Source organism: Suillus subaureus, assembly GCF_016647635.1.
Source record: "Suillus subaureus strain MN1 chromosome Unknown BJ212scaffold_1, whole genome shotgun sequence".
In the NCBI taxonomy this organism is placed as follows: domain Eukaryota; kingdom Fungi; phylum Basidiomycota; class Agaricomycetes; order Boletales; family Suillaceae; genus Suillus; species Suillus subaureus.
In genome coordinates, this window is record NW_024538557.1 from 182,776 (window position 1) to 195,693 (window position 12,918).

The window sequence follows — 12,918 nt, forward strand, 5'->3', positions numbered from 1 at the left end:
GGATATTATTTAGTACTATTTACATCTGCTGTATTTAGACTTATTTTTTCCCGAAAAGATAAGATCTGGATAATTTACAGATAAAACTCGCAACAAATCTTGATTGCGATCAGTTAGAACCATATCCTCATCTTTCCGCTCAGACAAAACAGACATGGCCCCCAACATCCGTGAGCGCACATACATCATGGTCAAGGTAGCCATCCATCGTCTCGAGATGATCATTCGCTGAACGACCGCGCCATCTTCCAGCCCGATGGTGTTGACCGTGGTCTTATTGGCGAGATCGCCGCCCGCTTCGAGAAGCGCGGCTTCAAGCTCATCGCCGCCAAGCTCGTTTCCCCCACCAAACAGCACCTCGAGAAGCGTGAGTTCCGGATCCGACCAGATTTCCAACATGTTGATCGATCGCATCCGGTCTGCAGACTATGAGGACCTCTGCGATAAGCCCTTCTTCCCTGGTATGATCGGATACATGCTCTCTGGCCCCGTCTTTGCCATGGTCTGGGAAGGCTTGGATGCCGTGAAAACTGGCCGTGTCATGTTGGGCGCGACCAACCCCCTTCAGTCAGGCCCTGGTCAGTCCATGCGTAGTCATCGAGTTACACTCAGGTGCTAAATTTATCATAGGCACCATCCGTGGTGACTACGCTCTTGCCGTTGGACGTAATATCTGCCATGGCTCTGATTCCGTTGAGAACGCCGAAAAAGAGATCGCTCTGTAAGCTCACGAAAACGCCTCGATTTATTCCGTCTGACTATCTGTGCAGCTGGTTCCCGGAGGGCCTGGTCCAATATTCGCGCTCCAACGAGGCAAAGGTCTACGAGATCTAGACGCGTACAAAAGGATAGCAACAATAATTGCCAAATGTTGTAAACTAGATACCATTCCGACCGCATGTGGAAAATGGCCACCACAGCAGCATTAGAGAATCAGATTCAGCATTCACGCGACACAGATGCAAACCATCAAAGGACATCACAGTAAATTGCTACTAAAACAATAATGAAACAGAGTAGATAATAGATGAAGATAATGAGCGCGAACGAACAAGGTATTGTATGCAATAAGAGTGAGGGTATGTGTGCAAGAAATGATGATAGGATAAATTTGAGACAACAGCTACCAGTGTGTACGAACACCTACTACACACTCCTCGGCGTGCCATAGTATGCAGGATCCAGCTACCCTAGGGATTTGATCCGGGATATGCGACCTACTACGTAAGAGGAACTCCAGCCCAACCACCGCGCTTGCAAGGCGCATTCAAGGTTAGAAAATGTACGACATCGATGTCATGAAGCCGCAAGCAAGCATTACGTTCCAGACGCTAGTATTGCAGCAAGATCTTTCTCACCAGCTGCTGCAAGTTGGCGTGAACGTGCTTTCAAACGCACTACGTAAAAATGAGCCGTTGTGGGCGACATCAAAAATTTAACGACTTACAGAGACGATCCAGAGATAGTAACACCACCTTGACGGCAGTAGCATCATCTCGCACAGGTGGAGTGTTCTTCAGCAACGCAGAGCGGTCCACCCAATGTTCATCTTGCCAGATCGCGGCTTTGAGAATCAGATCGTCCATGCAACGATCCCACGAGTCTTCATTCGTGAGATCAACCTGCTCGGTCCGTACACTTAGTGACATCAAGTAGTTGCCTTTTGAAGTCTGGACTTTTAGTGAGGCTGAGTGCGAGCGGATGTGTGAAGTAATGTATGCAATCGCGTCTTGAGCAGCTTCGCCAAGTTTAGACGGATTCAAGGATAGGCCGTCGAGCTCCATAATAACCGGAACTGGTAAGACGACGGTCCATCGGAAACTCTCGATGATGGATGCGACAGCCGATAAGGAAGATAGAATGATGTTCGTATCCAGTACAAGAATAGTATAGCCTGCCACGATGTTCAGAGATGGCATTGACGCAACTTTCCGGGAACGGGCTGGGCGAGACCGTTGTTTGGGTACATGGGCAGGTGCGCGCTGACCTGAAACGAGAAGTGACCGCAAGTACCTCCGGCGTGCCTGTCAACGTCATCAGATACCATCCGAAAATCAAAAACGAGGCAACCCACCTTGAGATCCTTGACTTCCGCAGAGTCATTTTCGTCGTCTTCACTCTGCTCTGACGATTCATCATCGTCTTCATCCTCAGCATCGATGTCCATAGAATCGTCTGTCCAACGGCGACCACGTCGCCTGCGCTCCTCTTCCTCGCGCTCATGACGATCTTCCTCAAGCCATCGCGCTACTTTCGCTTCCAATGCACCCTCGACCCTCCATTCACGTGTGCCCTCCACCCAGGTGAACCCATCGACAACACTTGACAGGGAAACCGCACAGCGCACAAGTCGGCTCCATCTCTTGCTCGTCTCTCCACGCAGGCTCTCCCTACGGGAGTGACCATCTGACTCGTCGTCTTCGTCTTCGATGATCCCATCGGTGAGCTGACCGCCTTCTTCCACATCCAGAATCTCCACCTCTACCCGCCTCTCCTCTCCGCTCTTCCAGTATCCACGCTCGAAGACTTTTCGACCGATCCACTCCATCCCTCGAAGGCACCAATCCTCGGAGAGAGGCGGGGCACAACCACTCGTCAGCATCGCCCACCGCTCACCGCCAGTAGCTGGGATATCCAATCCCTGCGCGGCGACGATATCGCGGGGAATGGTAGCAAAAAACCGGGCAAGATCATGCCAAGGTATCGAACGTTCCATTATGGAAAGTGTTTCAGCATGTTTTGTGACAGTAGCCAAGAAGGTAAGCATGACTGAGAGATAAGGATTGAGAGTCGAACGAGCAAAATGTGAGGCTTTCCGCGTCGGATTGCGGAGAACGAATGAGAGCATTGAAAATGCAAGTTCCAACGCTAGTTTGAATGACACCGGCAACTCCGCAGGTATATTTGCATCCGATAAAGCTGGAGATGTTTGTGGGGCACCTTCTTCATCCACGTCCATCCGTTTCTCTTCGCCGTCTTCGTCACGAAATGCGGGCGCAGCTTGATACTTCTTCGCAACTTTTACAGCCGGGCCGCCTGCGCCGGTGTCACGAGCACCTACGCCACCAATCTTACGCAGCACGCCGTTCGGACGACCATATTCAAGCACGGCACCTATGTTCACGACAGCCATCATGATCCACTCGCGTTCCTCGGCTCCCTCGATTTCGATGCGCTCAAGGAAGCGAGCGAGGGTTGGCGAGAAGTCGTCAAGTTGGATGTTAGTGAACAGCATTCCATGTAAAAGAACGAATAGTTCAGGTGCGCGGGCGTCAGGTTGCGATCGCCGTGATTGCGCAGTTGACGACCAGATGGGAAGAATGGACTCCCGAGAGGTTGAGAATGTGTGGAGGGTGGTCATACTACGGAGAACAACTGATGAGAAATGATGCAGAGAGAGTCGACGGGAAAACAAACCTCTTGACAAAATGATACACGGCACGTAGTTCCTCGTTGTCGACCTCACGACTTAACAAACCGAGATGGTGGTGCAACTTGCCTGCACCAGGGGTATCCGCAAGGCCTTGAGCGTACCATCCCTTTGCGATACTTCGCCAGCGCTCCTTCTCTGGCTCGATATCCATCATTCGCGCGGCGACAACGCCAATGCTCGGGCTCGGCGAATTGTCTACTCGTGCAGCGGGACGATCAGAAGATGATTTGATGCTCATCTGCGACTTGCTCTTGGCTGTCACAGGTTCGTCATCTGCGGATGCCGCGGCCGCTTTAGACACAGCGTCTGTAGTTAGTGCCGAGCCTTTCAATTGGTTATTAGTAACCATCGCAGCCACGGCCATGCGATAGCGCGCAAGATCGCCAAGAGCCTCGAGCCAGCCGGATCGGAACGAACGTAGAGTCGGCTCTTCGAGAAGGCCGGTGTAGAAGGTATAGGCGTAATATATAAAGTCTTGAAGATGTTCAAGAGCAAGGGGTGAAGAAAACGAGGCACGCCTCAAGGCCTCTAGGAGTTTGTGGAATGCGTGGGTCCATAGGCGAATGATGATATTGTACTTGCTTGGGATTACCCGGAGGGAAGCCGGAACGCTCGGTGCGAGGGAGATCTCCATCAGATTATGCATCATCTCAGCGAGTCTGCACACATTCAATCAATGATATCATGATGAAAACCGGAGAACCACTTACCGTTTATGGTCTGAGATCAGCTTCGTCCATTTTTGTTGTTGAAGGTCTTCGTCGCTAACTTCGCGACCTCGTCCTTTGAGAACAACGCGACCTTCATCTACGAGATCATCGGAATCTTCATTTAAGATCTTTGTTTCTAGGGTGGATATGTTGCGGTACAGTTTTTTAAGCTGAACGGCGAATGCATTATTGCTTGCATCCTCGCGAGGCTTGCTATCGAATAATGCGGAAGATGCAGATGAGTTATCCGTCGTTCCAGAAGAAAGGGTGAAGCTCGACGTCAACGAATGAGCATACGAGGAAGTCGAGGACGCGGAAACATAGTCTCCTGATGATTTAGGTGTAGGTGGAGGCCGGCCACCAGTTGATGATGGACGGGCAAGAACCGAGACCGCAAATCTTACAGGATCATCCTTCCTGTGGTCGAACAATTGACGGGTTGCTGGCGGCTCCCTCTGATGGGAAGTGGGGGGGTTGCGCGGCGGGGATGAACTGCTTGTTACATCGGAAATTGATTCAGGCTCAGTTGTCCGTCTCATGGGAATGGGATCTGTGTTGGGATTGAATAATTTTCCCTGCTGGGCCTGCTTGATGTGATGGTGGGGACGAGGGGACGTAGATATCTTGAGGCGCCGTGAGAAATCATCTGGGTCCGCCTCTGGACGGGAGACGATAACATGGGGTGCGAGGTGAGTCTTACGTGGAGATGTCGCTGCGGCAGAGCTGCGGGGAGGGACGGGTGGCGGATTAGGATTTGGAGGTTGCAAACGAGAAGCGGATGGAGATGAGGGCGTTCGCTCAGGGCGTTCACGGGAACGAGTTGCACTAGGTGAGTTGAATAAACAATATAAAATTTAGAAGATGAGTTACGTAGGAAAGAAATAAAACATACACGGCATTTCTTCTCTGGAAGGCAACCATACGCTCTGCAAAATCTGTTGGTTGAGCGGGATCACGGTCCCTTGGCCTCCTTGAAGGCTTTGGCTCATGGTTTGAATCCATGACCTGTAGCAGCTCGAAAAGATAAAAGTGCTGCTACTATGAAAACGAAGATATACTTCTAGTACGACTGCGAGATGAGTGGACGGAACGCAAGAGCAAACGCTGTGGGCATACCGTTCCTTGTCCACTGCGCATTTCGAGAATCCGCAGTCGTTTGGCTGCGCCGATCAAGATCTATCCAAATTTAGCCTCACTTTGTCAACTTCTACTTTTGATAAAAACATTTTGTCAAATTCAAGCACCAATTGCAAGCTAAGTAGTATCACTCAAGTGGCTGCTAATTGAGACTTTGGAGTGGGGGATGAGCAGTTGTGTAGCACCGCAGCTTAATCGGAATGATTCAGCCAGTCCTTCGGGCGTAGTATGGCCTTGCTCGCGACACGCAAGCACACAGTCGCGGATACACCACCCCAACGTTGCAAGTCTGCTGCCGAACACGATGAAACAGCAGTCGCAGTGACTGTACTCGCACAGCTGCTAGCTACCATCCAAACCGATGACCGGCTACCGGCACAGTCAATTGCCTCTATCTACTTCGCCACAAGTGGCGGTCATCAAGTACTGACGGTAGAGCAATTTTGCGGTCAGCTGCGGAGATAACGTGCTCGCTGTCGTGTAGAATGGATCCCAACGCCGCGGCTCGCAGAGGTTTCCAACCCACCCACGCTCGAGGTTGCTAATTTGCTTGTTGAAAATCAGCCTACAGCTTAGTATGCACCCCAGCAATCCCTTTGGTGCCCGAATTACACGTATGGAAGGGGTGCTTTCTTACTATGATCCTGTGCAAGGCTCACTCAGTTCTCGCTGGCAATTATACTGATTACGGCGCTTTTACATGGTTATATATTTCAACGTAACGAAATCCTTTCCTATATGTTACGATATGTGACGATATCTTCTTCTCACCAATTCTCTGATCGGGCCGCCGCCGCCCGCCTGTCAAGCCTGGTTTCTTCACAGATACAATAAGCCTTCCCCTACAAGCAAGTCCTTCTTCCCTGAGTGTTCCATTACCAGGAGTGGTGACCTCCGCTGACGATAATACTGCGAATTTTACAGTTAACTTTACTTCCAGGTAAGGAAATACAACGTACTCGCTACCCGTGCAGAATGTCGATGCATCAGATGCCAGCCACGTCACTACACCGCGCAACTCGTCGGGACGTCCGAGCCGACCCAGAGGGTTCATGCCAGACCACACATCGAAGAGGTGCGGTTGTTTGTCCAAATATGCCGCAGTCATACTATCACAACCATCATGATTTAGTATTGCAGTGTAACTCATCGCGAGACAAACCTGGTGTAGATATGTCCTGGAGACAGCGAGTTGACGCGAATCTTCTTTTCGCCAAGCTCGCAAGCCATGCTACGAGCCATCTGCAGGACAGCTGCTTTGGAGCTGTTGTACGATACCCAGGCGTGGCCCTATACAGGGTCAGTATACAAACATGGCCATGCCAGTTTTTGGGAGATGCGCACTCTGTTAGTGATACTGCCTGACATTGACGCGATAAGAATGATGCTGCCACCGCGTCCGAAGCGCGACATTTGCCTGCCAGCAGCCTGCGCAGTGAAGAGGACGCCATTGGTGTTGACATCCAGGACCTTCAAATCGGGATTAATTTCAAAAAATTATCGGTGGCAAGCAATCCATCAACAACCACCCACCTCTCTGTAATCCTGTGCCGGGTATTCCAGGCAGTCTGTGTGTGACCTGAGAATACCAGCCGCAGCGACGCAAAAGTCCATTCTTCCTCCTTATCACCAATCTCCTCCGCCCTCTTCCAAAGCGCCTGCTGATCAGTGACGTTCGCGCTGAGATACTCCAGCCGCGAGTTATTCCCTAGCTTCACGACGTAATCTCTACTTGCGATCCATTCATCCGATGGCTTTTCTGGAAGATCAAAGCAGTACACGACACGTGCACCAGCTTCGCAACATGCAAGAGCCATCTCCAGGCCAAGGCCCCTATTTCCGCCAGAGACAAGCCCAACACGATCGGTTAGCGCGAACTCATCGAAGATCTTGGGTTTTGGTGCGATAGATGGGTCTGCAGCAGCCTCAAGGGCAGCCTCGATACCGAGTTTACCGAGAGGAGATGCAGATTGAGCTGGGAATTTGGGACTATGGGAAATTCAGCATACTAATAGCCACAACATTCCTAGATAGATAGATCGAAATAAACATTCGACACGGCTTACCTGGACATGGCTTGGAGGATAGATGATTGCGACAAGATTGTCCCAGCAACGATCACGTATGAGGAATCTTTATACTGCACGGATCTCCATCCCCGTAAGGCCCTTCTGTGAGCTCACCTGACCATAGTCAAGGCAAGATGCGGCATATCAATAACGAAATTAGCACTGCATTCTGAATTTCTCAGTGACCACATAAGCATGAAGTGTTAATTTGCAGATCGAAGTAGTCTTCCCATAGCAGATAAAGACACATGAGAATCAGAATACCCGCGTTATCGGCCCGATCTGATAGTAAGGCTAAGGTTCTAGATTGCGAGAGGGGATTAGGGACGGCCATCATTGATGGCATTGCCTCCTACATCTGATATCATATGACATTGGATCCCGAGGCGTACAAGCTAGCGTGCTACATAAAAGAGAAGTCTCTGCGTGCAGTACTATAACTAGAAAGGACGGAGCTTGTTCGTGTATGTGGAGCGACATAATACTAGTGAGACCTATGAAGTATGGTCAGTGCGACTGCAGTGAATCTAGATTATGAATGATACGCACTTCAGCACATCATGATACAATAACAAAGGGCTGCGAAAGCATCAATGGATTAACTTAAGTGACGAATGAGAGAGAGACACCTAGATAACAAGTACAAGGGTTACACAAGTATCAATAGATTAACTTCGGTGACGAAGGCAAAAGAGAGCATAGGCATCGAGAAACAAGTACTTAGCCTCACTAGCAAGTTACGATATAACATCAAATTTGACGTCCAAATGTCTTCTGTGCGTTGGCGTCAAGTTTTTGGTACGCCAACGAACCATGGCATGACAAGAGCATTTGCGCGTCTGAGGAGATTGACACCGAACCAAGACGACAACGCCTCCCCGTCCCACTGGTCTGTCATACGTATTATCTTGTCGTCATCATCCAAATCTACGACAATGATAGACCCAATTCGCTAATAAGAAGTGAGCGAAGAACGTTCTTAGAAGTTAGTCAGCACTACATACCTTCTTGGTTCCTATGTACCGGAAAGTATACTCTTGCGTTTGCGAGTAGATAAGACGTTTCGGTAAGCGCGTGAACGACATGACCCGACTCGAGATCGTCTCTGATTTTGAAACAATCCTTGGCTGAAGAAGTCCTATGAGACTCTGACATTTCAGTTGAGAATACGATTACTCGCCATGGCAAACCACTGCGTGATCGAGTCAAATAAGCCTGAGCAGTCTATCATGACCAAAAGAGTCGCACCTGGGGAGCATATTGCCCATAGCCCTCGCATTTAACCAAAGGATCCTACCAGAATGAGGGAATCGCGGAGCTGAATAATGGTATGAAACTGACCTCAAAAACTGCATCGGGCCTCCAAGTTCTTTCAAAAATCTCTTCTGACGGCCGACAACAATAGAGCTCCTTCAGATCAGCCATGATGCGATCCCGAATCGTGTCGTCCATGGGTGGGCTGGGCTTTCCAGGAGACGTAATAACTTGATCGTCATTCTCAGATACAGGCGCTCCAGAGTAGTGGGCACCCCCAGCAGCGGAGTAGATGATGTCTGGAATTGGAAGAGGTATCTGCAATGTTGGGCGGTGGTATATCATCGTGGGTGATGCTGAATCACTGCTTTTGAGTGAAACATCGTGTACGGAGGGTGTGTCCTGTGAGGTGGTCATTTATGAAGCTTCGTACGAGTCTACAGGTTCAAACGTTCAAGCACAAGCTCAAGCGCTCAAGGTTCAAGTGAACGTGGATCAACTCCACACCTAAACCAATATGGAGAAACCTACAAGATAAGATAAGATAACAGTGGCAGTGCATAGTTTAGACGACTCCGCGCAAACTCTGTTGGTGTACAAATACACAAGTGGAAATCAAATGAGAACTCAAATCAGCTCTACCATGCCGTATATCCACCGTCGACAACAATGCTGAGAAACATTCACGTCAATGTTTACGTCTCGAACCAAAGATTCTACGCACTTGCTTCCCGTGCAAAAGCTCGATGCATCGGATGCCAGCCACGTCATAATTCCACGCAGTTCGCGAGGCTTGCCAAGTCTATTCATGAAGCTTTGCTCTGACCATATAGCTTGGAATTCTGGTCGCGCAGAAATTATTGCTGTCGTCATACTGCAAACTTATGCGTCAGAGGATTTTGGAAGTTCAACACAACACGGAACGAACGGTGTCTCAATAAAACCTGGTGATAGCGAGTTCACCCTAATGTTCTTTTGTGCAAGTTCACATGCCATGACGCGGGCCATCTGTATCACTGCGGCCTTGCTAGTATTGTAGGGAAGTACTGGCGTGTGCTATGAGTGTAGTCAAGTGCATGTACTAAACTAGAAGAGCTGAACTATAGTTACCTTCAGAGCAACACTGCCAGCGATGGAGGCCAGGAGGATAATGCTTCCCGGTATCTGGAACCGATCCATTTGCTTTGCAGCAGCTTGAGCAGCGAAGAACACTCCTTTGAGATTTACAGCATAAACCTCTCATGGAGTTATGCTATGTTCTTGCGATAAGATACAGAAGATCGACACACCTCTTCGAGGTCTTCTTCTGTATACTCCAAGCAAGGCCGCGCGGCTCCAGAAATTCCTGCTGCTGTAACGCAAACATCCATCCTCCCCTCCTTTGTTGCAATTTCTTCTACTGTTTTGAGCAGCCTTTTCTGATCGCGAACGTCAGTAGTCACATATTCGAGTCTTCCTGCACCCCCAAGTTTTGCTATGCTCTGGCGAGCAGCGTTCCAATCTTCACCCGGCTTTTCCGGGAGATCTAAACAGTATACTGCACGTGAACCAGCCATAGAGAACGCCAATGCGGCCTCGAGTCCAAGACCACGGTTGCCTTCGGTGACAATCGCAACCCGGTCTGTTAACGCAAAATCTCCCAAGCCGTCTCTTTGGATTGCGGGCGTAGAGTGCAAGGAGGCTAAGCTGACTCCATTCTTGTGGATAGATGATATCTGTGAGCGCCGCAAGATTGCTAGGCTGGTGCGACTGGCGATGGGTGTGAGCATGTTAGCTGTCACTTATCAGCACTTATCGTGGATACAGGATCAGATGAGCCATCCCTTGCGCGTATTATAGGCGAGTAATAGCGCTACACGGCATACCCTTGATTTTGTGCATCTGATGTCTAAATTCAGATTTGTTAGCCCAATCTTCATATATCACATGATATAAAATACAAGGCCTCCGGTTGTCGCACAAGAGTCACGGTGTCAATCATAATATATATATTAATAGAGAGAGTCATGGCAAAGGCTGTCCAAGTAAGACGCGATGCATACATACATGAGCATGAGACGTACTATTTTTGGGAATGTGCGAGCTTCAGCGGGCCCGACGAGATTGTAACTACCTTTCTTCTTGCGATGGGCACTCCCGGTATGTACTCAAATGGAAGTATGATTGGAAACGGATTACAAGACCACTAGAATGAAGATGGTCATGCAGATTGAAAACAGTATGATATGATTGAATTGTAAACTTCCTGACATTACATGATATATACCCTTGCTCGATCAACGAACATTTCCACAAACTAATCAACAATGTATGACCTAAAGATGTTAGATGGTGTGCGGTGTCTCCTTCCCGCTCTCTCCTAACCAGCATTAGCATTACCTTGCCACAAGCCGTATGCCTTCCCGGGTGTTGTTTGCCAGAGCCGAATCGTACCTGTGACGTTATACTTGTCAATATTGTCCGGGCCATTTTGTTCGAACGAGCCTTACCGTCCTCTGAAAAGTGATGTAATTGAGGCCTTATCAGATAAGAATGCCCGCAGTTAGGAGGAGGAAAACGCACCGCTGCCGCTTGCATATACTTCACCGTCAGGGCTAAACTCGACGCAGTGGACGGGTCCGTGATGGCCCTTCAAGATCTCCCTCTCCTCCCCATCCATTCCATGGACCCTGACCCACTCATCACCAAGATTGCCTGTGACAAAGCGGTCTTGAAGGATAGGGTGGACGGATGCGGATGATGGCGAGTACGCTAGGTTGAGACTATGTGTTGGAGTACCACTAGGTAAAGCAGGTATAAATGCGACAGTTTTTCCCGATGTCACGACCAGACGCTTGGTTTGCGGCGATAGTTCCATCGAGGTTATAGGATTAGGGAATGTCATAGTTGTTGTAAGTTTTCGTGTGCGCAGGTCCCACCATCTGTACAACATTATCGTCAGTGGCATTCGGCTATGGCGAGTTATTACAACAAACTTGATGATACCATCTTCGCCAGCCGATACACCGGTATGTTCTCCAACCCAAACTACGCTCTTCACAGTTCCATCATGGGATGGTAGGCCAACATCGCCAAGGAAGTCCGCCTCCACGTCTGGCCGTGCAAGGTCAAATATTCTGACCTTCTTCTCTTGGCCACCAGTAAGAAGGTGAGAACACGTCGGAGAGATTGCCACAGTTCGAACAATATGATTGTGAGGAAATGAGTGCAACACATCTCCTGAATATGTGTCCCAGATTTTTCTTGGTTTTAATTATGATTAGCAAGGAAGGAACCAAGGTGGCAATTAGGGTGGCAGACTCACGCAGTGAAGTCAGCACTTCCCGATGCCGCTCGCGAAGCATCCGGAGAGAGCTTTGTGCTCCATACTGCACCCTTGTGACCTAAAAATGTGCCTACCCAGTCTCCGGTCCATTCTCTAAGCATCGGATTGCCATCTTTGCAGCTGGACACGAGAAGATAGGTGCCATCGTCTTGCAGCGGTGAAAAAGAAAGGTGAGTTACTGGGCGGGTATGTCCAGGTGCCACGAGAGGCACAGGCTTTGGGTGAATAGACATAAATCGATATCGTTACTGACAGGTTCGTGATATCTGTTCGTGATACAGGCGCACTGCGCTCTGGTCTTGACAGCGGCGCAAGTGCAACACAGTGGACAGCGCAAAACAGCACGTTACACGTGACTATTTACGGCAGAGGTACTCTTATAGGTTTTAACTGCTGTGTAGCTTTCTAGTTGAAATAATAAGGCCAGGCTTTCTCAAATCGTTCAGGTTAGCGCACATCTCCCTCGAATTGATCCGAATTAATATCAATATCAGCTAGGGCGTACGTCGTACACCCTGTCAATTAGCCTGTATGTGGTCCCCGTTATTGTGAAGCCTCTGTCAATGACAACTTGTCAAGCAAGACCCTGAGAGGACCGTTGTCCTGGTGGATGATAACACAGGCTGGCATAGCAATGTTGTCACCCCTTGCCTTGTATCGACGAACGCGAACTTGCTTGACTGCCAGGAATTTGACTGGCAGATACAGGTACACTCCGTCAACAATTTACATAATTACTTGTGTTTTTTCCAGGAAAGGCTCTCTCCACATGGTGTGAATGATTGTCGCCTGTCTCTACACTCAAGAGACTCTCACGCTGTTCCGGGAACGACTCTAACGGAATTGTACCCTGAAGGGTATTTGAATTTCGAACGACGAACTTCAAGCCAAGCCCTAAAGGTAGCTACCCATGCAGCCGCCATATGACTCTTGTGCACTTGGTCGTGTCGCTGGTGACTCCATTTGCCAATTTGAAACAAGACTGACAGA

The 12,918-nt window shown here is 49.2% G+C and overlaps 6 protein-coding genes across 6 annotated transcripts; 1 reads left to right on the forward strand and 5 right to left on the reverse strand.

Moving 5' to 3' along the window:
* Positions 1–89: 89 nt before the first annotated feature.
* Positions 90–967, forward strand: BJ212DRAFT_1308086 (nucleoside diphosphate kinase). Its single transcript, XM_041333881.1, has 5 exons — positions 90–196; positions 253–367; positions 426–578; positions 631–721; positions 771–967. Exons 1-5 carry the CDS (start codon positions 155–157, stop codon positions 832–834), a joined length of 465 nt encoding a protein of 154 aa, XP_041199608.1. The 5' UTR covers positions 90–154; the 3' UTR covers positions 835–967.
* BJ212DRAFT_1308088 (uncharacterized protein) lies at positions 968–5,273 on the reverse strand. The gene is made up of 6 exons (XM_041333882.1): positions 5,036–5,273; positions 4,144–4,968; positions 3,418–4,092; positions 2,075–3,362; positions 1,448–2,024; positions 968–1,397 (listed from the first exon to the last, which is right to left on the reverse strand). Exons 1-6 carry the CDS (start codon positions 5,143–5,145, stop codon positions 1,318–1,320), a joined length of 3,555 nt encoding a protein of 1,184 aa, XP_041199609.1. The 5' UTR covers positions 5,146–5,273; the 3' UTR covers positions 968–1,317.
* Positions 5,274–6,117: 844 nt separating this feature from the next.
* On the reverse strand, positions 6,118–7,332 carry BJ212DRAFT_1565134 (uncharacterized protein; the record flags this gene model as incomplete). Its single annotated transcript, XM_041341947.1, has 7 exons — positions 6,118–6,189; positions 6,240–6,389; positions 6,443–6,570; positions 6,625–6,750; positions 6,814–6,859; positions 6,883–7,255; positions 7,290–7,332. 7 exons carry the CDS (start codon positions 7,330–7,332, stop codon positions 6,156–6,158), a joined length of 900 nt encoding a protein of 299 aa, XP_041199610.1. The 3' UTR covers positions 6,118–6,155.
* Positions 7,333–8,136: 804 nt separating this feature from the next.
* BJ212DRAFT_1256463 (uncharacterized protein) lies at positions 8,137–9,020 on the reverse strand (the record flags this gene model as incomplete). Its single annotated transcript, XM_041329790.1, has 4 exons — positions 8,137–8,301; positions 8,354–8,497; positions 8,598–8,642; positions 8,691–9,020. The coding sequence occupies 4 exons, from the start codon at positions 9,018–9,020 to the stop codon at positions 8,137–8,139; spliced, it is 684 nt and encodes a 227-aa protein (XP_041199611.1).
* A 15-nt stretch (positions 9,021–9,035) lies between these two features.
* On the reverse strand, positions 9,036–10,458 carry BJ212DRAFT_1308106 (uncharacterized protein). Its single transcript, XM_041333883.1, is given in 8 exon segments — positions 9,036–9,153; positions 9,165–9,207; positions 9,230–9,275; positions 9,328–9,477; positions 9,532–9,659; positions 9,714–9,839; positions 9,893–10,343; positions 10,408–10,458. 6 exon segments carry the CDS (start codon positions 10,422–10,424, stop codon positions 9,242–9,244), a joined length of 906 nt encoding a protein of 301 aa, XP_041199612.1. The 5' UTR covers positions 10,425–10,458; the 3' UTR covers positions 9,036–9,153; positions 9,165–9,207; positions 9,230–9,241.
* A 504-nt stretch (positions 10,459–10,962) lies between these two features.
* Positions 10,963–12,161, reverse strand: BJ212DRAFT_1473993 (WD40-repeat-containing domain protein; the record flags this gene model as incomplete). The annotated part of the gene is made up of 5 exons (XM_041339027.1): positions 10,963–11,036; positions 11,093–11,098; positions 11,166–11,524; positions 11,579–11,845; positions 11,908–12,161. 5 exons carry the CDS (start codon positions 12,159–12,161, stop codon positions 10,963–10,965), a joined length of 960 nt encoding a protein of 319 aa, XP_041199613.1.
* Between the last annotated feature and the right edge of the window lie 757 nt (positions 12,162–12,918).